Below are 23,732 nucleotides of genomic sequence, written 5' to 3' on the forward strand. Positions count from 1 at the left end.
AAGGGCACAGTCCGCCTCCAGTCGCGCCGACATTTGGGACCTTCGGGCGCGGAGTTCGCCGCTGCTCGCTGGAAACAAAGAATGAGGTATACGTACTACGCATAGTAGCCCAAAACATGGAGCATAATGAGTCGGCTACATCTTGGTGCACCAGCCTTGCCACTTGTGACGGCGCTGGCTTGCCTAGGGTTGCCCCCTGGACCCTGGTGCATACACGCGACGCTTGCCGGAGTTAGTAGCCATGGCATGACGAGTTGTCGAGCGCGATGCCAGAGGATGTGCAAAAGGTTGCGTGCCACGGACGTGTGTGTATGACCTCGTGACGGTGGTCTAGACCGGCAGGACCTCGAAAGGGGCTGCGTTCATGTGAGGCACGTAGCAGTGAATCCATCTCAGTAGTCCCAAGCCTATGTACTGGCATGCACGTACTCTCCTCACGTTTGCCCACTTCAAACGCGTGTCCTCTTCCAGTCCTGTACGCCACCACTCCCCTTCGCCACTGCTTCCCTCCACCGCCCCATTTCCCATACTTATACCGCGACCAGAGTCCCCATCCCTCCGTGCCGAGCGCCCAGGTGATGCGTTGGGGCCCCTGGATGTGCGCAAAACGCGTGCGTCTTCCAGTTCTTGTGACACATCTGCGCGCTGTTGCACGCCCAATGTGGGGCTCGAACCCACGACCACAAGGTTAAGAGCCTTGCGCTCTACCGACTGAGCTAACCGGACACGAAGAGATGCAGACACAGACACACACAGCCTCCACACACACACCAGCACCACACCTGAACACACATCGGCAACCCCGCGTCCCCGGGCGCTCGTAACGGTCACTGCCAGGCGCCTCGCCCACCAGATAACCCAGGCCCGCCGCTGCCTCTACTGCCCCAGCCCCTTGCACGTGCCCACCTCGCGCCCAGCCTCCTGCACCGCCCACAGCAATTCCGCTCCCACTGACATACATACCGCAGCCGCCACAGCCGAAGGGAGGTGGTACGGATGGCAAGTGCATGCTCACAGCTATGTTGCCCAGCTGTCGACGAGCCTGAGGTATCTGGCGGACGAGGCGCCTGGCAGTGACCGTTACAAGCGCCTGCTGGGGACGCGGGGCTGCCACAGTGTGTTCAGGTGTGGTGCTCGTGAGTCCGTGTGGGCTGTGTGGGTCCTTGCCTGCATCCCTTCGTGCCCGGTTAGCTCAGTCGGTAGAGCGCAAGGCTCTTAACCTTGTGGTCGTGGGTTCGAGCCCCACATTGGGCGTGCATCAGCGCGCAGATGTGTCACAAGAACTGGAAGACGCACGCGTTTTGCGCACATCCAGGGGCCCCACGAACCACCTGGGCACTCGGCACGGAGGGCACAGACCCGCAATGCCAGGAGCGGACGAGAGGGGAGAGGAGGAGAGGGGGTAGGAGGAGAGGAGGTGGGCGGTGGCGGACGTACATAGAAAGCAAAGGAGGCGAGCACGGAAGTACTGGAGGTGCGTGCTTGTTCATCCGAAGGGATTGCCACGCACCTTTTCGATTATGGGGGAATTTCCTGGCTCTCCAAGGGTCAGGCATGCAGACGCACGCACCGCACGTGCTGCCCCACGGTGCTGCCCTGACACTCGTATGAAGTCCCGATTCCGGAATGCCGGTGTTTGCTCAATCTGGGCGATGCTACGGCGACTCATGCCACCATTGCTGTGACCGCATCTCCCACGTCCGTGCCTCTGCCGTCCTGGGTGAGGCTGCAAGCATGCACCTGGTGCCATCGCACACCACGCCCATGCCATCGCCCCCACCAGCACTAGCCAGCAGCACCTCCTCACCTCGCAGCAGGACATCGCCCCGTCCTGAGCAGCTGAGCGGCCGCCGCATGCCTACATCTGCAGCATAGACTGACCAGCTCGAAGCCGGCGCTTTTCTCTTATGTCTCAGTACAGTAACTCCAGCACTATACCAGCCGCGCACTCTTGCCTTGACGGTGCAAATTAATTGTTGGGGTCTGGGAGTAATGAGTAATCTACACGTTACGGGACTACGCCAACCTGCCCCTTCCACTGTCCATTCCTACGGAACAAGCGCCGGCCCATGCCAATGCCCCTGGACGCTGGGGCCCACCTGATCCCAGGCCGGAGCCCATGCCGTACATGCCCGTGCCTGACTTCACATCCGCCGCGACCGCGACGGCGGTCGGCCGGTCGCATTCCCAGGTGGATGCGGGGGTGAGGAGTAGCCACAGCCATCATGTACAGCTAAACTTGCAGAGCGCGCTCATGTAATGCGGTGCAGCCGATGCTCTGCACTCTGCAGCGCGGGCGAACTCTTACACGCAGCGTCTGCATGCACTCAAGGGTTGTGCACAGACGTGGGTGGCTTGCACTCAGTGCGCTGTGGCCGCCTCAAGGTGACCAAATGTCCCGCCAACAATGTGCACGCGTGTTTCTGTTTTCGAATCGCGTCTCAAGACGCAGTGCGTCTTGTGCATCGCGTGTGTGTGAGACGCGGCGCGTCTAGGGTATCAGGCTAGCGTCTGGTGTGACGCATCGCGTTAGCTAAGACGCGCTCTCCATGCAATTGTACCGCGTCACGACTCGCGTTCCATTGCGTCTCGCAGACGCAGTGAAACGCGCTATCTGCAATGGTGCCCCGCTTCACTGTTTCTGGTTGCGTCCCCATCGCGTCTCTCCCGCGTCTCCCCCGCGTTTCCCCCTTAACGCGCAGCGTCTCGGCGCGTCTGACACCGCGTCTCACAGGTCAGACGCGCCCAGACGCGGTTTCCCGTTGTTATAGTGCACGTGCCGGGGAACGAGCGTAAAGGTAAAGCTACAATCCTCTGTCTGGTCCGTTGCCGCGTGACTCAGCATGAATGTCTCTCCGTTCCTTCCCACCGCCCGCATGTCGCCTAGTTGGCTTGCCTTGGGGCTTGGGCGCGTGCTACGCCCACTGACGAAGAAATGCAGTTACTAATTAGTGTTGCGGAACTAATGCGTACGTAGACCAGAGCGGAAGGCGGAGTGGGCTTGCAGGCGGCACGAGAGTAGGCAGTCAGTAGCGCAAGTTGCGAATTCACATGTTACCTCGTAACCGACGGTAAACGCTGTGGACGGTCGCGCCCATGGCTGGCTGACGGAAGGTGGCTGCTGTATTGGGACGGCTGGGATGGACGACGCCGGCCGGGCTGGCGTTGGGACTACCAGAAAGGATGCGCCCGAAACCAACCTGGAGAACACCAGTTAGCCGTACGTAGCAGTGCAACTTGATTGCTTCACCTGGCCCGCTGGTCTCGTTCAGGATCCCAGGCGCGTATTTTGTACGAGTGTCAGGGCAGCACCTGCGGTGCGCCTGCATGCCTGACCCTTGGAGAGCCAGGAAATTCCCCCATAATGGAAAAGGTGCGTGGCAATCCCTTCGGATGAACAAGCACGCACCTCCAGTACTTCCGTGCTCGCCTCCTTTGCTTTCTGTGTACGTCCGCCACCGCCCATCTCCTCTCCTCCTACCCCGTCTCCTTCGCTCCCCTCTCGTCCGCTCCTGGCATTGCGGATCTGTGCCCTCCGTGCCGAGCGCCCAGGTGATGCGTTGGGGCCCCTGGATGTGCGCAAAACGCGTGCGTCTTCCAGTTCTTGTGACACATCTGCGCGCTGATGCACGCCCAATGTGGGGCTCGAACCCACGACCACAAGGTTAAGAGCCTTGCGCTCTACCGACTGAGCTAACCGGGCACGAAGGGATGCAGGCAAGGACCCACACAGCCTCCACACACACACCAGCACCACACCTGAACACACTGTGGCAGCGCCGCGTCCCCAGCAGGCGCTTGTAACGGTCACTGCCAGGCGCCTCGTCCGCCAGATACCTCAGGCTCGTCGACAGCTGGGCAACATAGCTGTGAGCATGAACTTGCCATCCGTACCACCTCCCTTGGGCTGTGGCGGCTGCGGTATGTATGTCAGTGGGAGCGGAATTGCTGTGGGCGGTGCAGGAGGCTGGGCGCGAGGTGGGCACGTGCAAGGGGCTGGGGCAGTAGAGGCAGCGGCGGGCCTGGGTTATCTGGTGGGCGAGGCGCCTGGCAGTGACCGTTACGAGCGCCCGGGGACGCGGGGTTGCCGATGTGTGTTCAGGTGTGGTGCTGGTGTGTGTGTGGAGGCTGTGTGTGTCTGTGTCTGCATCTCTTCGTGCCCGGTTAGCTCAGTCGGTAGAGCGCAAGGCTCTTAACCTTGTGGTCGTGGGTTCGAGCCCCACATTGGGCGTGCAACAGCGCGCAGATGTGTCACAAGAACTGGAAGACGCACGCGTTTTGCGCACATCCAGGGGCCCCAACGCATCACCTGGGCGCTCGGCACGGAGGGATGGGGACTCTGGTCGCGGTATAAGTATGGGAAATGGGGCGGTGGAGGGAAGCAGTGGCAAAGGGGAGTGGTGGCGTACAGGACTGGAAGAGGACACGCGTTTGAAGTGGGCAAACGTGAGGAGAGTACGTGCATGCCAGTACATAGGCTTGGGACTACTGAGATGGATTCACTGCTACGTGCCTCACATGAACGCAGCCCCTTTCGAGGTCCTGCCGGTCTAGACCACCGTCACGAGGTCATACACACACGTCCGTGGCACGCAACCTTTTGCACATCCTCTGGCATCGCGCTCGACAACTCGTCATGCCATGGCTACTAACTCCGGCAAGCGTCGCGTGTATGCACCAGGGTCCAGGGGGCAACCCTAGGCAAGCCAGCGCCGTCACAAGTGGCAAGGCTGGTGCACCAAGATGTAGCCGACTCATTATGCTCCATGTTTTGGGCTACTATGCGTAGTACGTATACCTCATTCTTTGTTTCCAGCGAGCAGCGGCGAACTCCGCGCCCGAAGGTCCCAAATGTCGGCGCGACTGGAGGCGGACTGTGCCCTTGTACCTGCCATCCCGCGTAATGAATAGAGCTTATACAATATCATACATCGCGCCAGCACAGTGGTGCTTCTGGCGTCGCGACTATGGAAATGGCGCTTAGGTCAGCCTTTCGCCAAACCGGCTGCATGTCATTCCTGCGGCTTTACATCAATGTCCTATCAAAATAATGTATGCGTAAACGGCTCTGTGCGCGCGCAGCACCGCACGGTCGTACCACATCGGATCGGGACTGGATCCGAAGGGTTGGGAACTACCTGCGTGCCCGTGCTTGCCGCTGTCGAACTGGCAGAAAACTGGTGTGTGTGTGTGGGGGGGGCGTGTTGCACCTAGAGCGTCGAAAGAAGGGGCCACCTGTCGCACGGATGCGTGGGGCAGGAGGCGCCGCTCATCGTGCCCTGCGGAAGCGCGTTGTCACACACAGTGAAGAGTCACACAGGGCCGGTTCCCGTGGCCGGTTCCATGGCCTCCAGCCACTTCGGCAGTCGAGTGAAACATACAGCAGTAGCCACAGCACACCCCGCCGCATGCCTAGGAAACGGCGCACATACTATGCAGGCCAGGACCTGGGACCTGGGACATGGAGGACTGCAAATTAACGGATGTCCTTAAAAACCACAGTGTTCCAGTTCCTCCAGGGACTCCCGTGCGGAAATCCTTGAGGTAATGCGACCCGTATTTGATGCCAGACGTATAGAGGGAAGCACTGGGGGCCAAACAGGGCCTGAGGGGAAGGGGAGGATGGTGCCGAGGAGGTGACCGGTCTGAATGTATCCACGGTGCATACTGATACGCCTCTTTAGTATTAAAATTGAAGGTCAAAACATTTCGCCACGAAGCGTCAAAGCGGAAAGACAGCTGACTGACTGACCTGCAAAGCTGCGTAGGACTGCGCAATAAATGCAAAGCGACGACTTTGAGGATGGATGGTTTGATGCTCTTACAGTTTACACTCCATCAGCGCGGGAGCAGCTGTCGCGGCACGGTCTGGTTCAGGGCGGTCCTCGGCAGCCATGCTGTGCGAGCAACAGCGACCTCGGCTTCGCCGACTGCTTCAAGCTGGTGGCAGTGGCTGGCGAGAACAGCGCAAGCCAAACTTGTCGCTCGCCGGCAACACCTGCGGCTGCTGCCACACAAAAGGCTCTACCCAAGGTACAGCCGGGGGCTTTGCCAAAGCGCGCCCTTTCGCCGGCGACAATCTTGCCGGTATGCCCAATCGCGCCGCACGCTCAACAGGCCAAACACCGACTAAACCTGGTGTCCGCGGCCGCGCGGGTGAATGAGAGGCAAGGAAACACGTGGGCGTTCCTGTTGGAAGAGAAGGCACGGGACATCGTGTGCAGGGCGCTTGGCGAGGCAGGTGCGTCCCGTCCGTTGTAGGAAGCAATGAGCGCGTCGAAAGTTTCCTTGTTGACACGCTGGTGTGCTGCAGATGCTGCCCTTGCTACTTGCCTTATGGACGCCATGCGATTGCTGCCCACACCGCCACCCGCGGATCAGCCCCGGACCGCCGCGCTGATCTTCACGGCGCTGCTCCTCACGGCGTCCACCGCGGGGCGGGGGGCGGCAGGCTTCCTTATGTGAGTGGGGCAAGGCAACCCAAATGGGCATGCTTGTCAGGCATGTCATTTCAGCATGTGCGGCGCCTTCCAGCTGGCATGCATGTCTAGCGCTTGCCCGAACCGCAGTCCCAAGTGTGCCACTCCTTCATCACTATCGCATCTCTCGCTCACCCGCGTGCTGTTCCCTGTTGTGCCAGCAGGGAGCTGCTGGTGCACGCAAAGAAGTCCGCGCGCCTGCTGGGCGCTGCCGGCCCGCCGTCTCATGCAGCAGCAGCAGCAGCAGCAGCAGCAGGAGGAGGAGGAGGAGGAGGAGGACAAGCAGCAGCAGGAGGAGGAGCAGGCGGCGGTGGCGACCCGGAAGGAGGAGGAGGAGGAGCAGCAGCAGCAGCAGGAGGCGGCGGGTCGCCTCCAGCGGGCGGCACGGCGGGCTGCCCCGGCGGCCCTCTAGCCAGCTGGCGGGACGTGCTTAAGGAGGCCGCGGTGCTGCTGCGGCATGCCGAGTGCGGCGAGGAGGTCCAGCCCGTGCTGGAGGCCGTGGAGCAGGCGCTGATGGTGAGGTGTCGGCGCAGGGGGGTGCGAGTGCATGTAGGTTGCAGATGCATGATATTTGCAGGTGTGGGGGATGCAGGTGCATGTGGGTTGCAACGCTGGAGGTTGGACATGGGGCTTGCTGCGTTGCGGTGGAGCTGTGACGTGCACGTGCACCCGGCGCAATGTGTTCATAAGTCTCCTTGCTTTCATGGCCGCAGCTGGAGGAGCGCGACCGCCTTCGCCAGCAGCAGGTGTGTGTGTGTGTGTGTGTGTGTGTGTGTGTGTGTGTGTGTGTGTGTGTGTGTGCGTGCGTGTGTGTGTGTGTGCGCGCGTGTGTGTGTGTGTGTGTGTGTATGAATGCGGCAGCGAGTTGCATGTTTCATCTTGAAATTTGTTTGCAATGGCGCTTGCAACGGCCCGGACCATGTTCCCTGCTAGTGGATTTGATCCAAGTCAAAAGGCATACAAGTATCTTCATCCCAATTCCGTTGGCGTGTAGGAGGCCGTTTGGGGCCCCGGCGGGCTGCTGCTGACGCAAGAGCAGATTGATGCTGCTCGCCTCAGCTTCCGCGACCTCGTGACTGGCGAGCCCATCACAAACATGTGAGTGATGGGCTGGTAGGGCATGTAGCCGAGCTGCTGCTGCTGCTGCTGCTGCTGCTGCTGCTGCTGTCGCATCCTGCCGTGCCGCGAGGGCGGGTGCACATGGCGGCATGCATACTGGTCAACCAGTTTGGCGGGGTAATTGCGAACTGGGTCAGTGCCTTGCTGATGGCGCATCAACACATCAAAGCTTGCGTCCTTGACGCTGCGCATGGTCTTCGTCCGTAATGGCCTCCCCTCGCCCACTGCCCCGTGCATCTCACTCCCATGCGTTGCCACCGTCAGGCTACAGGCATGGGCGGGGTCGGCGAAGACCACGCAGCTGCGCATCCTCGTCCAGATGCACCGCAGAACCTACTTCTACGTCCTTTCCTTCAACAAGGACATAAGGGTGAGAGCCGCCACGGGTTCTCTGACGTGGCTACCGCACCAGCTAATTGCATGACTTGAAGCCATCCACGCTAGCTCAAGGTGTACGCAAGCTGAAGCTTCTCGTGCCACACGTCGTGCGGCCCTGTGTTTGGTGTATAGGACTCCAATGCGGTGTCCATGGATGCGGACCTGCTTGCGGACTACAACGGTGCGCGCCACACCCATAACGGTGACGGTCTGTGTCAGTACGTCAAAAGATACTACCTCCATTATCAAATCTTTGAAGCTGTATTCTTGTTCCTCCGTTCCCGCTTTCGTTCTGCTTTGCAGCTGGCAAGTGCCCTCGCGTAAAAAACTACAAGGTCTCTACCACGCATGGCTTTGCCCGTGAAATCCAGGCACTTGAGGATAAGCCAAGGTATGTCCAGTTTCCCCTTACCGCCAAAGCACATGGATATCACCATTGCGCTGCACGACCCACATCACGTGTGTGCCACATGCTGTTGCACCCGCTTGCCAAATTCATGTAGTGTTCATGTGGGGTGAGGGGCAGGCAGATCTTGCAGTGAGGATAGTGATGGGATGGCTGGTAAAATCGCACCGCGGTCCACGTCTTCCATACCCACCCGCCCGCCAATCCTCCGGCCGCCTGCAGAGCCCTGACCACGGCTCACATGCGCGGCTTCCTGGCGGCGCGCTGGGGCGCGGAGCGCGACAAGGTCATCAGCGCTGGTGCCGCCCGGGCGGTGCGGGACACCCTGGATTGCTTCATGGCCAGCGCCGATCCGCAGCTGGACGCCCGGCACCTGCCGCAGGACCCCAGGCGTGAGAGCTGGGGCACCTGATGAGGCGGGAGTGTGGGCTGGGGCGGAGGCCTGGGGCGTGGGTGCGGGGCCGTACGTCGCGGTGCGGTTGTGCTACGGCACGCAAGGAGAGGGAAGCACGGCGCAGCTGCGGTCTCTTTAGAGAGCGTGAATGAGTATCTCACCACGCCTGCTCGTGGCTAGCATAGATATTATGGCTGAGCGCTGCACATGCAGCCCAGGGTCCTTTCACAGGTCGAGCGAGCCAGCAGCTCCCAGTACGCTTCCGCCTCATGCCCCTTCCCGCTGTGCTGCGCGCTGCAGGCCTGCAGCAGATGGATGAGCAGGTGAGTGTCGTCATGTGGCGGCTGGACCGCGTGCCGGAGCGCCAGATCGCGCATCTCGCTCGGATCGGGCCGCACCCCGACTACAGCCGCCGCAAGGTGGTGGAGGCAGCGCAGGCGCTGTGGCAGGAGGTCGCCAGCCGCCGCACAGCCAGCGGCGCCGCCACGCGCCTGCCACTGCCGTTCAACTGCTACATCAAGCGCTGCGCGCTGCAGGGGCTGCGGCTGGTGAGGAAGGCGTGTTCTGCACGTGGCCTGCAACACCCTCGCACCTTGTCGTCTCTACTTGCCGAGCGGGAATGGTGGATTGGGACAACCTGGTGTTATGCTGCGTGAACCCTGCAGAAGCTGCCTCCTCCGCCTCCCTGGGGCATCTGGACGGACGTGGTGCTGTTGGTGGACGAGGCACAGGACCTCAACGCGGCCACCATGCAGATGGTGTACAACCAGGTGCGGGCGCGTACGTATCCAGCTTGGATTAGCGTGTCAGTAGGGTCTGCTTACGGTATGGCCCTGGCTGTTGGGCTTCTTGCTGCCCGGCCTGTGGCAGGTTAAGAAACAGTATGCATACCTTTATTTCCTTGTACGGTACACGCACTGCAGCACGATACCCCGCATGCAGGGTACGCCAGTGGTGCTGGCGGGTGACCGCTTCCAGCAGCTGTACGCGTTCAACCACGCGTGTGGGGCCATGACGGAGCGCGTGTGAGTAGACATGTTTCGAGGTGCAGGAAGCGTGGCTGGGCGTGAAGAGTACCGGTATGGAACGGGACCGTCAGGCCCCCGTGGTGGCTGCCTCCCCCAATTTCATTTGGGAGGCCTTCCGAGCGCTTCGTCAGTGGGCTCTCACGGCGGTCTGACACGTGTGGTGCTGTGTCCTGCTTGTATCCGTGCCGCAGCTCCATTCCGCAGCGGGTGGTGCAGTGGTCACTGTCTCAGACGTTCCGGTTCGGCCCCGAGATCGCCTTCCTGGTCAACAGTCTCGTCAAGACCGCATTTGGGGCCCTGGACTACCTCATCGGCCGGGTAGGTGTCGGATGTAAGCGCCGTGCACGCAATGCATCAGCCCACGCTCCTGCTTGCTGTACGATCAGACAAGTGTTCCCCGGTCACGGGGAAAAGGGGCTGAGCCCCTCCACAGTCTGAGGCCGAACAACGTCATCGCCCGGACATAGCCGGGGTCGGTTTCCACAGGCACATAGCCAAACCAGGTGTTTATCTTGCAGTCGCGATGCCACGATCAGAAAATGGGCGTGACCAGGCCTCGCTTACGGTGCTCATTTCCGCTGCCGCGCACATCTGCCATGCTTGTCACCTGTTGTGTTGCATGTGCCGTGTGTTGGCTCTGCAGCCGGCTGGCCCCACGGGCTTCCACCCGGGCGTGGTGTACGTGACGGTGCCGGACGGCCGGGATCTGGACTCGGTGCTGCCGGGGGAGCTGGAGAGGCCCAGCCGGCCCCGCCAGACCGGCGGCGGCCGAGGAGGGGACGGCGGCGCGGCTGGCGGCACGCAGGGTGGCACGCAGCAGCTGCAGGCACCGTGGCAGAGAGGCACACAGCACGGAAGCACGCCACAGCTGGGGTCCACACAGGCAGGAGGCACACAGCAGCTGCAGGCACAGCTGCAGCACGCACTGCAGCAGCAGCGGCCGTACAGCGGGATGCGGTTGCTGCAGTGCCCGCTGCGCGGTCGCCAGCCCGATGCGGCGTTCCCGGCCGAGTGGCGCGTAACGCCCATATGTGAGTACTGCGTGCTTGTGTCCTGCTCCTCGCCTACGACCCTCATCCCTGGAAGGCATGAGAGCCGATGCTCGCTAGCACACGCGCTACCTCGCAACCCCGGTTACCCCCCGCACCGTCCAGGCGGCGTCGCCGTGCTGCCGCCGCCGACCGCCGCCGCCTCGCTGCCGGCCGTGCTGACGGCTGGCGGCGCCAAGCGGCTGCAGCTGTGCTACATTGCACGGTACAACCACACACTGGTGCGGGCGGCGCTGGAGCTGGTGGCGGCGGGGCGCACCGTGCACGGCAGCTTCAAGTCCAAGCTGGAGGCGCTGGTGGGGCGCGTGCAAGACGTCGCGGCGTTCCTGTGAGATGCCGGCGTACTTGCAGCGCACGGGTGGCCTCGCCACCGAATCACTTGTTCGTGTGAAACCAACGACGGAGCTAAAGGAGCATGATGGGTGCAGAGCGGGCCGCTGGGTGCGAGGACGGAGTCGCGCATGGGCCTCAACGGCGCCTGCAACTCATGCTTCCTCCCCCGGCTTGGTTTAGTTTGGGCAGGTATTTACAACTCCACGCACCCCCGATGCGGCTGTGTGCCCGCGCAGGTCGGGCCGGCGCGACTTCGGCACGGAGCACGAGCTGCACGGGCTGGCGGACGAGGCGCAGCTGCAGCAGCTGCTGGAGGTGCCGGGCGCGGAGGTGGAGCTGATCACCGCGTACGAGCTGGTGCGTGTGTGTGTGTGCATGCGTGTGCTCGTGTGCGTGCTTTCCTGAGTGTGTGCTGGTATGCGTGGAGGCCACTGGCATGGCGTCCAAGGCGCTGGGTGCACAAGGCGAGGGGGCCTGCTGTGCATGGGAGCACAAAGCAGCCTCAGCAGGGCCCTGGTCAATCATGTATGGTGTGTACGTACGGTGTTCCTGCGCAGGCGCGAACCAACAGGGTGGAAGAGATCCGGAACCTTGAGAGCAAGCTGGTGAGTCGTATACCCTTAGGTAGTGGCGTGCCCAACCAAGCCTGAGCAATTATAATGATCGTGGCTGCCCCCTGAATCCATGGGCATCAGACGTGCGTGCAGAACCCTGCGGTTCGCTGCGATGTGTCCGTGTGTGTATATGTGTGTGTGTGTGTGTGTGTGTGTGTGTGTGTGTGTGTGTGTGTGTGTGTGTGTGTGTGTGTGTGTGTGTGTGTGTGTGAATTGCGGAAACGGAACAATGTGTGTGTGTGTCTCTCTATGCGTGCAGGTGGACGAGGAGGCGGCCGAGTACGTGCTGACCACGGTGCACAAGATGAAGGGCAGGGAGGCGCAGGTCGTGCAGCTGGCAGACGACTACAGCGCACAGCTGGTGCGTCAGTGCACACACGCGTGAGGTTGTGTGTGGGTGTGGGTGTGGGTGTGTGGGTGTGGGTTTACGCATCAACACCTGTTTGTGTATGCTGTTTAGCGTTGCGCCAAGGTTCAAGGAGACCATAATCACCAGACCGCCAGCGGCCTTTCTTCTGAAGCACCCCTCCTTGGGCGGTGTGCATACGTCTACAACAACTGCACCTGCACAGGCGACGGGCACGGAGGACGGGCGGCGGCGGCTGCTGTGGCAGCGCTCCAGCGGCTCCCAGTCGGACGAGCTGAACGCGGTGTACGTGGCCGCCACCCGGCCGCACACGGTGCTGCTGCTCAGCCGCGACCTCAGCCGCCTGGCGCTGGGGCTGCACCGCCGCCACGTGCAGCTGGTGGGTGCCGCACGTGGGCGACTGGGCGGCTGCGTGTGGATTGGGGAGTGGGGAGGAATCTCTTGCGCCCTGGCCCACCGCACAGGCCCCGGGTATGGGTAGGCTGGTGCGGGCGTGGGCTGCACCCCGTAGCAATGCGGAGCTCTCCGCGTATGCGACCGCGTGCCACTGCGTTTGTTCGAGGTCGCCACCGCTACACCCCAGGCGAAGACACGAGTGTCGCTAAGCAAGACACTTCAAGTACCGCCAAGGGAACGCGGCAGCGAAAGGAGGCTTGCCTGACTCGCCCACGTCCTCGCTCGCGCCCTGATGCACAGGTCTTGCCGGCTGCACCACCGCAGCCGCCCGCTGCGGGCCCTGCATCGGCAGCAGCGACGGCAACAGCAGCGTCGCCACAGCTTGCGGCTGCAGGCGCAAGTCACATGCAGCAACCACCCAACTCGCCGCAGGGTCTGCCGCTGCTGCGCACGCAGCAGCAGCCCGACCCCAGCAGCAACAGCGTGGTGACGCCACGCGCAAGCACTGGTCCCAGCAGCTTTGCTCGGATGATTGCTGCTGCGGGGCAGGGGGCTGGCGGCACTACTCTCATGCCCACGGCGCGCATTGACGCAGGCAGCACCAGCGGAGCAATGGGCCCGCCAGGGCGGCCTGGCGGCAACGGCATGTGCGATGCGGCGATGGGGAAGCGGGGCGGTGGGCCGTCTCAGCAGGGCGACAGCCACCAGCAGCAAGACCAGCAGCCGGCTCACGGCAAGCGCCCTCGGCATGGCGGCATGGTGAGTGCTGCACTGGGTGGAGCCCGGCGTTGAAGGCATCGCTGCCCGGCCGCGCCCAGGCGCAATCCGTCCTACGCAGCCCCTGTACAGCAGTGGGCCCTGGATCCACATTTGCAATCCGCCTCCCTATGTCTGCACTCACATCCAGAATCATAGTCACGGCATGCCACGGTTGCCGCGCACGCAGGAGGTGGGCATGGACGTGGGCACGCCGAGCAGCCAACAGCCCACCGCCACCCCCCGCCAGCCCATGTGCGCAGCAGGCGCCAGCCCCGGGCCCTCCCAGTCGCAGCCTCAGCCGCAGTCGCAGTCGCAGGCCACGCCGTCCTCCGGCGCGGCACTGCAGTCGCAATGCCTGGGGAGCCGCGCCGAGCAGCAGGGTAGCTGCGCCTTGTGCGCCTGCACCCTGCTATCAAGAGACCTGGTGAGCGCGCGTGTTGCGAGGAACCTGGTGAGGGCGTATGGTGAGAGCGCTTGTGGCGAGAGCGTGTATTGCATGCGAAGGCCTTGCTCAAGCCCACAAAGGCCTTGGTGGTTCTGTTGCCGGCGTCGGCCCCCTGAACCTGGGGGCCCTCAAACCTGTCACCGGCATTGGCCCCTTGTCACCAGCTTAACTCCTGCCGCTACCCCTGCCCCGACCCCCCCTCCCCCCGCACACACCATGTAACCCCCGCACACACACAGGCGTCGCACCTGCCCCGTGTCACGTGGCGCGGCCGGCCTGTGTGCCGCACCTGCGGCCGCGAGCGCACGCTGTTCGGGCAGCTGCTGGAGCTGGCGGAGGAGGCGGAGGACGCGCAGAAGGCTGCGGCACGGCGGCGCTAGGTTGGTGGGCGGCCCTAGCTTGGCGGGATGCTGTAAGTGTGAGCGCGCGCATTGATGGGAGGTCTCCGAGTGGAAGGTACAGGTGTGGGTGGTGCAGCAAATGGTTTTATTACATGCATGGTGTGGGTTGGTGGTCATTCGACATTAAGGAATGGCGGTCTGGCGCAAAAGAGGCAGGGTGGGCTGGGGGTGAGTGTGGCAAGCAAATTTCCATGAGGATGAATGTTTGGCAAGCGAATTTTTGAGTGAGCTGCCGTTGTGAGCTTCATCCATATTTTCAGGTTATGAGCCCCGTAAATGTTGCGGAACGCATTGTAGTCCACTGTCGATGAAGCGGCATGAGATGCTGCACGGTGGAAACTGGAGAGGACTGTCCATGGGCAGTCAGTAGTCAGGTGCATGGAGGTGACCTGATACATAGGCAGTTAATGGGCTTGATGATGCTCTATGAAGCTGGATGCCACGAGAACGGACTCCTTCACTTTACATGCCATGATTCCATTACCTCAGTGCTCGCGTGCTTTGTTGTCCTCGCGGAGCACTAGGCCGTGTAGCTAGCTGCCGCTGCAGGCCTGCGCGCGGCACCAGGGGCACCACTGCGTGGCACCCATACACGCCAACCCTACAGCACACGAACCCCGCAACCCCGCACGACCCCGATTGCCGCAGCTAAGCTATGCCGCCCGCGCGCCTCTGCCCGCCCTCACACGCAGCCCTTGCACGCGCCCACACCAGCCAAACTGACTCCCAAATCACCCTCTGCTGCAGCTGCATCCTCAGTCGGCCAGCCCCCGCACGCTGGCTGCCCCCATGCCGCCACCACTGCCCGCTCACTGCCACATGCCGCCCCTCCCCACCGCCCTGCACTGCCCCCGCACTGCCCCCGCACTGCCCCTCACTGCCCCTCACTGCCGCCCCCGCTGCTTGCCCCCACTCCTGCCGCCCTCACGCCGCCGCGGGCACCAGCAGGTCGTAGTGCGCGCCGCTCCACAGCAGGTGCACGGGCGCGGCGGCGCCGGGGGCCGCCAGCAGCTGCTCGCCGTACGTGACGATGGGCTCCAGGCCGCGGTCCGACACGTGGTACACGGTGATGGGGCGGCCCAGCACGTGCATGGCCATCAACATCTCGGGCTCGCCTGCGGCCGTGGGTGCACGTGCCGCGTGTATGCGTGCCACGGGTGTTTGGCGTGCCGTTGCAGCGTACAGCATGCTGGGTTCGAGCAGTGGCATGTACATCAATGGGAGTCGTGTGTGCTGGTGCTACTGGTGCAGTGGTGCTGTACCAGACTCACGGCACTTCACAGCAATCCGGCATGGGTGCACGGAGGCTACGCCCGCGCCATGTCGTGTCGTGTCGCCTATTCGCGCTCTCGGACTCGCACGCCCGCCGCGCACTCACCTCCCCAGGCCATGGGGTGCGACATGGTTTTGCAGTACTCGTCAAAGTCCGGGGCAATGCCCGGCAGGAAGGGCTCAATCTCCCTGCGAGCACGTGTATGACGCCGTACGACTCGTTGTTAGCGATTCGTGTAGGAAGAAGGTCCTGGTGGACCGTTGCATCAGGACTCAGCTACACGCTGCACCGCCCAACCGCGGAACATCCCCAAGCTTCATGCCAACAGGGCAACCCGACTCCCCGCCACGCGAGTGAGATCGTGTGAGCCACCCCACCCCTATGTGACACATGCACACTCACTCTCTCCGCTTTCGCAGCTCAGCCACCACAGCTAGCCGCAGGTTGTGCGCAGCGGTGCCTTCGGACTCAGCAGGCATGGCCTTCCCTGTGCCACATTTGCCGTCGCAGAAATGGCAGGCGTAACGTCGAAGTGCACATTATGAGTGAGATTCCAATCGTAAAGCATACAGTGTTCCTGAGTCCGGTGGGGTGTGGTTGCGCCCAGCAGCCTGCCGCCACCTCGGCCAACTCACCTCGCGTGGCGTACTGCGCTCCTTGCACGATTGCCCGGAACATGCACGCCCCGTCGCCGCTGATGCGGTGAATCGCGAATCGGAGCTCCTTGCTGGCACTGCCGCTGCCTCCACTGCTGTTGCTGCTGCTGCTGGTTGCAGAGCTGCGTGTGAGCAGCAGCGGCTGGTGCTGGGGCTGTAAGCGGCGCGCAGCGGATGAGACGGCGTGGGCAAAGGAAGGCGCGACTAAACCGAGGGTGCTGCCTTCACTGTAATGGCGTGAGGAGATAACGTACGGTGGCGCTACCACTGGTGGCGTGGGCAGGTGCCCACGCACAGCTGCAAGCAGGACAGGTTTCCAGGCGGGCGGGTAGGGGCACTCTCAAGACTGACACGCAGCGCCCGCCCGCTGTTACCCCTCTCCCTACGCCCACAAGTGCACATGTTTTGCAATGCACACCTGCCGCGCCACGCCGCACACCCTGCGGCGCTGTTAGCACTCTCTGCGATAGGAGCATGCTTCCCGTCGAGTGAAGAGTTTGAGCCTGATGCCAATAGAAAGTTGATGGATATTTGGTTTACTGTAAGCACGAGCCTGCAAATTCCAGTGCGGGGGTCTTTTGATTGGGTCCTAGATTAGAACGGAAAGTGCAGCAGGATAGCCTCCATGGGCAAAATGTTATACTGTATAGATGAAATATGGCCAGCAGCTGAAAAGGGCAGCAGAGCAATAAATGTGCACATGCAAATTCGCGAGAGTGAGTCTCGAGCTGACCCAGCGCAGGACTGAACCCACTTTTTAGTTTGCTGCGCATAACAAAGTACAATGGGGAGACCGCAAAAGAAGCGGCGCCAAGCGTCAACTGGAGCAGCCGCTGGCGGGCCCAACGGTAGCAACGTTCAGGGAGCTCCCGCACCAGAGTAAGGGCTCAGCAACTCCTTGCATGATTCATGTGCGGTGGCTTACGACCTAGGATTAGCTGCTTAGCCGGGCTTACAGCGAGTTCAGACGGCCTCGCTCCCCGCTTTCCCGAACCGGGGGACATGTCCCGGGCCTGCCATCCCAACCCCTCCAAACCTCGCAGCCCGCCGCGGCCATGGGCGGAGCTGCCCCGCGAGATCGTGGCCATGATCGCCCTCGCGACCTGCGACGCTGTGGAGCCGCTGCCGTTCATCTGCATCCCGAACACCACTCAAGACATCTCCCTCGCGTACCACCGGCATGATGACCGCTCCTTCGGCGTATCGCGAGGCCAGTTCGGCGCCGCCCCGGCCATTGTGTCTGCTGCGCCAGCCGGCGCCGCCGGCCCCAGCGGCCGTGGCCGCAACGCCGCGGCCGCGGCGGCGTCAGCTGCAGCGCCGGCGCCGCCAGTGGCCGCTGCCGCGGCCGCGTCCGCGGCGGGTGTGGAGGAGGTGCCGGAGCCGACGGGTCCACCAGGCACCTTCCAGCCGGCGCGCATGAGCGCGGCCGCCGCCGCCATGCGCTGTGTGTGCCGGGCCTGGTGTGCGCTGCTGGGCGAGGGCGTGCGGCGGCTGCTGGTGCCGCCGCCGCAGGCCTCCGTAACGTTGTGGCCGTCACACTTCCCGCACGTGACGCACCTGGCCCTGGGCGGCTGCGATGACGTGATTGTGGTGCTACAGCCGGAGTCGGCCGGCAGTGGGGATGACAGATCACGCCGTCGGTCGTCACGGGTGGCGGCTCTGGCGCCCGCCACTGGCGCTGGCGGCAGCGGTGCCTCGGGGTCAAAGGGCCCTGATGGGTCAGCGGCGGCTGAGGGCGGCAATGGGGGCCGCGGCGCCTCAGCCGCAGGCAAGGCCGGCGCGGGACCACAGTCTGCGGGTGCGGCGGGAGCAGGCGCTGCGGCGGCAGTGCCGGCGCTGTTGTCTGTGCGCACCGGCAGGACGCTGGCGCCACTGAGCTGCCTACGCAACCTGCAGGTAGGGGACGAGGAAGAGGTGGCTACAGGTAAAAGGCAAACGGGTGTTGCAGATGAAAGACAAGCGGCGCCGCTGGGCTGCGCGTGCAAGCTGCACGCTGCAAAGCTGTGGGGGTGTCACGTGCGGCAGACAACTCACCTCGCCCGGGTTCTCTGCGGTACTCTTCCTTCTTAGCCCTGCAACCCTGCATCCCCCCTTCCCCGCCCCTCCCCAACCAGGTGTCTGACAGCACGCCGCACCTCGACCTAGCGGCCAGCGCCGGGGCCCGACTGGAGGAGCTGGTTGTCACGGCGAGACAGCCCGTGCTCAGCACACACAGCAGCAGCACCGGCGGCGGCGCCGCCGGCGGCGGGTCAGCCGCCGCAAGCAAAAGCGGCGGAAAGGCGGCCGCCGCGCTGGAGTCGACGGAGCAGCGTTCGGCGCTGAAAAGAACTTTGTCGGCGCTGCCGGGTTTGCGGCGGCTGCGGCTGTCGGGCATGGACGCGTCGTCTGCGCGGCTGGGGTCGGCGCTAATGGGCCTCAGCAGCCTCAGCAGTCTGCGGCTGATGCACTGCCTGCTGCCCACCTTCTTTGGAACCGGCGGCGGCGAGGCGGAGGAAGAGGAGGACTGGGGTGGCGCAGCGGCAGGAGGCGGCAGGGGACGCGGCGGGCGGGGAGGAGGCAGGGCCGGGCGAGGGCGGGGAGGCGGCGCAGCGGCGGGAGGTGGCGGCAGCAGGCGGGGAGCTGGCAAGGGCGCGAGCCCCTTCGCCGCCGGGCTGCTGCACAACCTCGGGACCAAACTGCAGGTGTGAGCGGGCTGCGACGATGCTGTGTTGACGCACTTGAGCAGCTATACCCCGATGTTGCACCCCGTATATGGCATACATCCGGTATTGTTTCAAGGCAGCAGCCGGGCGCGCCTGCACGCCTGTGGAGCACCCGTCCGCCTCGCTCTTCTTCCACTGCAACCCTCTCGCTCATGCTGCAATCCCATGCATTCTTGCATGACTGACTGGAAGCCCCCCGCCCTCGCTCCCGACTGCTGCTTTCCTGCGTCCTTGCCGCTGTCCTCTCCCTGCCATGCCCCCTGCCTCCTGCTCCCCACCAGGACCTATCCCTCCAGGGCTGCCAGCTGGGCACGCTGCCGGCCGAGGTGCTGGCGGGCCTGCCGCTGCTGCGGCTGCTTGACCTGTCAGCCAACCACCTGGCGGTGCTGCCGCCCTCCCTCACCAGCATGAAGCAGCTGGAGGTGAGGGGAAGCAGCAGTCCCACACACACGCACAAGCACGGGTCGTTATCGCTGTGCAACATAACATCGTGCAACACAACAAACAGCAACATCTACTGCACACAGCAATCCGTCCCTGGTCATGCTGGCTGCATGCGCCAACTCAGCACCAGGACGAAACCTGAGTGTCGGAGACCACATGGGGAAGGATTAACCGTGTGTGTGTGTTTTGCACGTGCGCCCCTCCCGCAGTATCTGGACCTGCAGGGCAACCGGCTGGTGGCCCTGCCTGCCGGATTTGGATCCGGCCTGCACCAGCGGCTGGCGGATCTGGATCTCAGCCAGAACGACCTGCGCAGCCTGCCCGCCGACTTCAGCCGCCTCACCGGGTGCGTTCGTGGTGCGAACGCGCACGTTTGCAGCGCGGGTGTGTTAGTAACGTGCAAGGGGAACGAGGGGTTCGGTATTGGGTGTATGCTGGGCTGACGGTGGAGCAGGGATGCTGCGGCCTAAGTGCCTCGTGGCTTTCTCAAACTGGAAATGGCCAGCCCCCGCCGTGAATGGGTCCTGGAAAGCACAGCGCAGTAGGTAATAGGCCGCGACAGTAAGGAGTGTGTTGTGGCTGGGGGATTTCTTGTTGTTTGGTTGTCCTGCCTGTCCTTGTGCTTGATATCTGGACACGCCTGGACACATGGCGGGCGGTGCCTATACGAACCGACCCCGGCTATGTCCTGGAGTTGAGGGGAAAACCACCTTTCTTGTCAGTACCCGTGCCCCCATTTGGTTTGGCTTGCATGACTCCCACACCTGTGTGCTTCCCAGGTTGTCGTATCTGGGCCTGGCCAACATGACCGACCTGGACTGGGAGTCGGTGGCGCGCCACCTGGCGCCGCTGACCCGCCTCATCGCGCTGAGTGAGTCAAGGGGCAGTGACGGCCCTTGACACCGGGCCTGCAGACTGGGCCTGTGCTACCAGCACCACCACAACGGAAGGAGACCCGCCCAAGCGCCGCTGGGATTGTGCGTGTATTGATGCTTGGTCTGCTGGCGCAGGGATGCTCAAGTTGGGGTACCCCTCCCTGCGGTCCAACTCCCCTTTCGGACTGTGCTGCCTAGTCAACAAGTTGCAGGCTTGGGGCTTCAGGCCAGCTCTTCTTGCATTCCCCTGACTGATCACAGACGAAGCACACACACACACACACACACACACACACACACACACATGCACAGGCCTGGATGGTCTTGAGCTGGAAAGCGAGCCCGAGACCGATTTCGACGACGACGATGAGGATGACCCGCTGGCAGCAGGCGGGGGGAACGGGGTTCGGCGCCCGCGCGCGCCCAGTCACTTGGCCCAGGTGGTCAGCGCGGTCTGCTCCGCCGCCGCCACAGACACCTACACCGCCCACGGTGGCAGCGCCGGTGGCGGCGCCGGCGGCAGCGCCGGTGGCAGCGCCGGTGGCGGCTGCCGGCTGCGTGAGCTGGTCCTGGACGGCTGCGGCACAGCGGTGCTGCCGGCGTGCTTCTCACAGCTCACCGCCCTCAGCTACCTGTCCCTGAACTGCAACTTCATAAACGAGGTAGGGGCGGCCTTGACGGTGCGACGGGCTGGCCGGCGGAGCGGCTGCGTCGCCTGGGTGCGGGTACGGGCGCATGGTGGTCGGGCCCGCGGTCGTTGCGGCCTCCCGTCCTGAGCACAAACGCACTCCCTCCTTGCACTGTTATGCAATACACCTACACCTAAACATACAGACGCTGAACACACACGACCGTCCTTGCCGTGACCAGGCGGACGCGGGCGTGAACGCGGCGGTGGCGCTGGCGCCTCTGGCCAGTCTGTCTGGCAGCCTGGCGGTGTTGCGGCTGAGCTATCTGGACCTGCACGGCGACCTGCCGCCGGTGCTGTGGGGACTGACGGCGCTGCGGGAGCTGGCGCTGGAGCAGAACTTCATAGAGGTGAGGTGGGCGTGGAGGAGGGCGTGTGGAGGGCGGGTGCAGAGGGAGGAAGGAGACGGTGCGTAGGATTTTGTGAAGTCGAGCGGCCTGGTGTGGCACAGACATCTGACACTCCATGACTGAACGCGCCGCTAACCGTCGCAGGCGCTGTCGCCCCAGGTCAGCTGCCTGACCAACCTGCAGGTGAGACCCAGTGGGGTCGTGTTGCACTTGATGTGTACCCTTTGATGCTTCAGGCAGCTCACTAATGATGCTTCTTCGTGAACGCGCAGCCCGCGCATATGTCTTTATCACGGCTCTCCTCGCTGAACCCTCGGCATCTCGCACGCGTCCTGCTGCTCCTTGCTCACGCGCTGCACCTGTGTGTTTGTACCCCACCCAGGTGTTGAACCTGGCCGACGTATTCAACCCGGACACGCAGCACCGCCGCACCGCAATGCCCTGGCGCGCCGTGTACCACCTCACCAAGCTGCGCGAACTCAAGGTCACTTGACGGGGGTCTGGGGTAGGAGAGACGAGAGACGGGAGACTGGCAATATGGCTAAGGAACCAGGCGGCTGGGCCAACGGAGCTGCGTGATCATAGTTGTTGACGAGCTGCGCCTTTGCAGGGTTGTGTCACTGTGCTTCCTGCCGGCGCGTGAGGTTGTGCATGCGAACCAGGCGTGCTAACCCGCATGGTCGAAGCAAGTGTCGCGCGGTGCTCACGTTGTGGGCTCGGACCTATGCTCCTGGTCGCGCAGGTGACTGGCTTCGACAACGCCGCGCCGGTGTCGGACGGCATCGGAAGCTTATATCAACTGGAGGTGGGGCAACGGGTGTTTGGTTGTTTTCACCGTACTTGGTCAAGGACGTACGACGCTTAGATAAAAGGGGTTTCCAGGCATGACTATGGCAGTTGAAACTATGGCGGTGGAGGTTGTGGTCTGTTTACACGACCCCCAGGATTGTTCCAGGAACACAATGAGAGTAGAAGCTGGAGGCATTGCTGGTCCACACTGACGTGGCATCATGCGCGCACGCAGGTGTTGATGCTCAACAGCTTCCGGCTGCCTCCTGCCGTGCTGGAGGAGCTGGCGAGCGGCTGCGGTCGGCTGTGCTGCCTGGAACTGCGGCTGGGCGGCATCAAGACCCTGCCGCCCAGCCTCACACGACTGGAGCGGCTGACCGGTGCGCGCGTGCCCAGGAGCAGGCGCATTAAACGCAGCAGACGCAGCAAATGCGTGGGCTGGGGCAGATGCCATGATGCTGTTGCAGCCGGGGGTGGGGGTGGTGCTCAGGGTTTCCCCTGGTTGCGCTGGCGCTGGCCACGATTTGGATATGGTCTGCGATGCCACACAGCTTCATCAACACGAAACGACTTCTCCCCCCCCCTTCACGGCGCCTGCCACAAACCCGCACCACAGCCCCACCACAGTCCGCGTTTTCCCTTTCTCGTGTTTCTTAAAGATAGCCCCACCGATTAAGACAAGGTCTGCTGTGCCCCACAGCTCTCTGCAAAACCGGAACGGCTTCCCCCTTTTTCACGGCGCCAGCAACCAAGTCGTACCGCAGCCCCACCCTGGCCTCACCCACCACCACCCTGCCCCCGCCTGTCCCCCCACCCGCTCCCCGCCCGCATCCAGAGCTGGATCTGATTCACAACAGTATCGCCACGCTGCCGCCCGGATTTGGATCCAGCCTCAGCCGCCTGACAGACCTGGCCCTGGCTGACAACCCCCCGCTCACGGCCCTGACCCCCGACATCACCGCCCTCACCCGCCTCACGCGCTTCACCTGGAGCGTGCAGAACCGCGCTACGCGCAAGCCCAGCGCGGAAGTGCTGACGTGGCTGGCGGGCGTGCCTAACCGGCAGCTGATCGGGGCCTGGGACCACTCTGCGGCGGCGGCGCCGTACGGCGTGAAGACGACGTGTGAGCTGCCGTTTAGAGCAATCCGCATGGTGCCGAGCACGAGGTGAAGTCATGGCGGTGCATGCGGCTGCAAGGGGTTGACGCCGGGGGCTGGTGTGGACTGGAGTGGACGTCGGTGGACGGGAAGGGAACCTGTAAGCCCCGCTGCGTTTGGTCGCGAAGGTGGCCTGGCCTTGTGTGCACGGTTCTATCAGGGCCGTCAGGGCGTAAGGAGCTGAAAGGTGTATCGTGAAACAGTTGGTGCATGTGTGTTTTGGGGCCGAGCTGCATTGTGTTGTCCTGTTGAGTGTTGACTAATCGGCGGTGGACACTGCAGTGCTGCACTGACGGTGGCCTAGGGATGAGCAGCACGGAACCACGGGTGCACCGATACGTAGGTGGCCGACTGGAAGCTACGTAAGCTGGTCCGTGATGGAACATGGCAAGGGGCAGGAAAGCGTAGTCCCGATGTGTGTGGCTCCCACCCGTGCCCACATAAATGCGTAGCAAGAAGGGACAAGGCATTGGTGCGTCGTTCGCGCGCTGTTACTGTACCGACGGTAGCTCGACCTCGAAGGCTGTTGGGGTGCTGGTCGCTGGGAACAACTGCGGTGGTAGATGCCGGGGCAGACACGTCCCGACCAGGCATTGCTCAGGGCTGCTCACTCGTTGTAACTGTTCCGTG

The 23,732-nt window shown here is 63.2% G+C and overlaps 3 protein-coding genes across 3 annotated transcripts; 2 read left to right on the top strand and 1 right to left on the bottom strand.

Annotated features, from left to right (window-relative positions):
- The first annotated feature begins 5,686 nt into the window (after positions 1 to 5,686).
- On the top strand, positions 5,687 to 14,608 carry CHLRE_01g047400v5 (uncharacterized protein). Its single transcript, XM_043058908.1, has 23 exons — positions 5,687 to 6,033; positions 6,118 to 6,241; positions 6,314 to 6,461; positions 6,644 to 6,995; positions 7,193 to 7,225; positions 7,474 to 7,577; positions 7,863 to 7,968; positions 8,109 to 8,157; positions 8,280 to 8,367; positions 8,605 to 8,774; positions 9,077 to 9,324; positions 9,442 to 9,546; positions 9,719 to 9,801; positions 9,996 to 10,122; positions 10,448 to 10,835; positions 10,959 to 11,181; positions 11,423 to 11,543; positions 11,744 to 11,791; positions 12,060 to 12,161; positions 12,373 to 12,546; positions 12,864 to 13,322; positions 13,510 to 13,746; positions 14,007 to 14,608. The coding sequence occupies exons 1-23, from the start codon at positions 5,782 to 5,784 to the stop codon at positions 14,145 to 14,147; spliced, it is 3,882 nt and encodes a 1,293-aa protein (XP_042928822.1). The 5' UTR covers positions 5,687 to 5,781; the 3' UTR covers positions 14,148 to 14,608.
- A 10-nt stretch (positions 14,609 to 14,618) lies between these two features.
- CHLRE_01g047450v5 (uncharacterized protein) lies at positions 14,619 to 16,716 on the bottom strand. Its single transcript, XM_001690160.2, has 5 exons — positions 16,516 to 16,716; positions 16,077 to 16,394; positions 15,844 to 15,928; positions 15,547 to 15,629; positions 14,619 to 15,283 (listed from the first exon to the last, which is right to left on the bottom strand). The coding sequence occupies exons 2-5, from the start codon at positions 16,117 to 16,119 to the stop codon at positions 15,093 to 15,095; spliced, it is 402 nt and encodes a 133-aa protein (XP_001690212.2). The 5' UTR covers positions 16,120 to 16,394; positions 16,516 to 16,716; the 3' UTR covers positions 14,619 to 15,092.
- A 100-nt stretch (positions 16,717 to 16,816) lies between these two features.
- CHLRE_01g047500v5 (uncharacterized protein) lies at positions 16,817 to 23,728 on the top strand. The gene is made up of 13 exons (XM_043058909.1): positions 16,817 to 16,976; positions 17,141 to 17,993; positions 18,212 to 18,778; positions 19,081 to 19,221; positions 19,453 to 19,589; positions 20,023 to 20,114; positions 20,431 to 20,780; positions 20,989 to 21,156; positions 21,301 to 21,339; positions 21,539 to 21,640; positions 21,899 to 21,961; positions 22,181 to 22,325; positions 22,781 to 23,728. Exons 1-13 carry the CDS (start codon positions 16,882 to 16,884, stop codon positions 23,113 to 23,115), a joined length of 3,087 nt encoding a protein of 1,028 aa, XP_042928823.1. The 5' UTR covers positions 16,817 to 16,881; the 3' UTR covers positions 23,116 to 23,728.
- The last annotated feature ends 4 nt before the right edge of the window (positions 23,729 to 23,732 follow it).

The sequence above is a fragment of the Chlamydomonas reinhardtii genome, chromosome 1 (assembly GCF_000002595.2).
Source record: "Chlamydomonas reinhardtii strain CC-503 cw92 mt+ chromosome 1, whole genome shotgun sequence".
In the NCBI taxonomy this organism is placed as follows: Eukaryota; Viridiplantae; Chlorophyta; class Chlorophyceae; order Chlamydomonadales; family Chlamydomonadaceae; genus Chlamydomonas; species Chlamydomonas reinhardtii.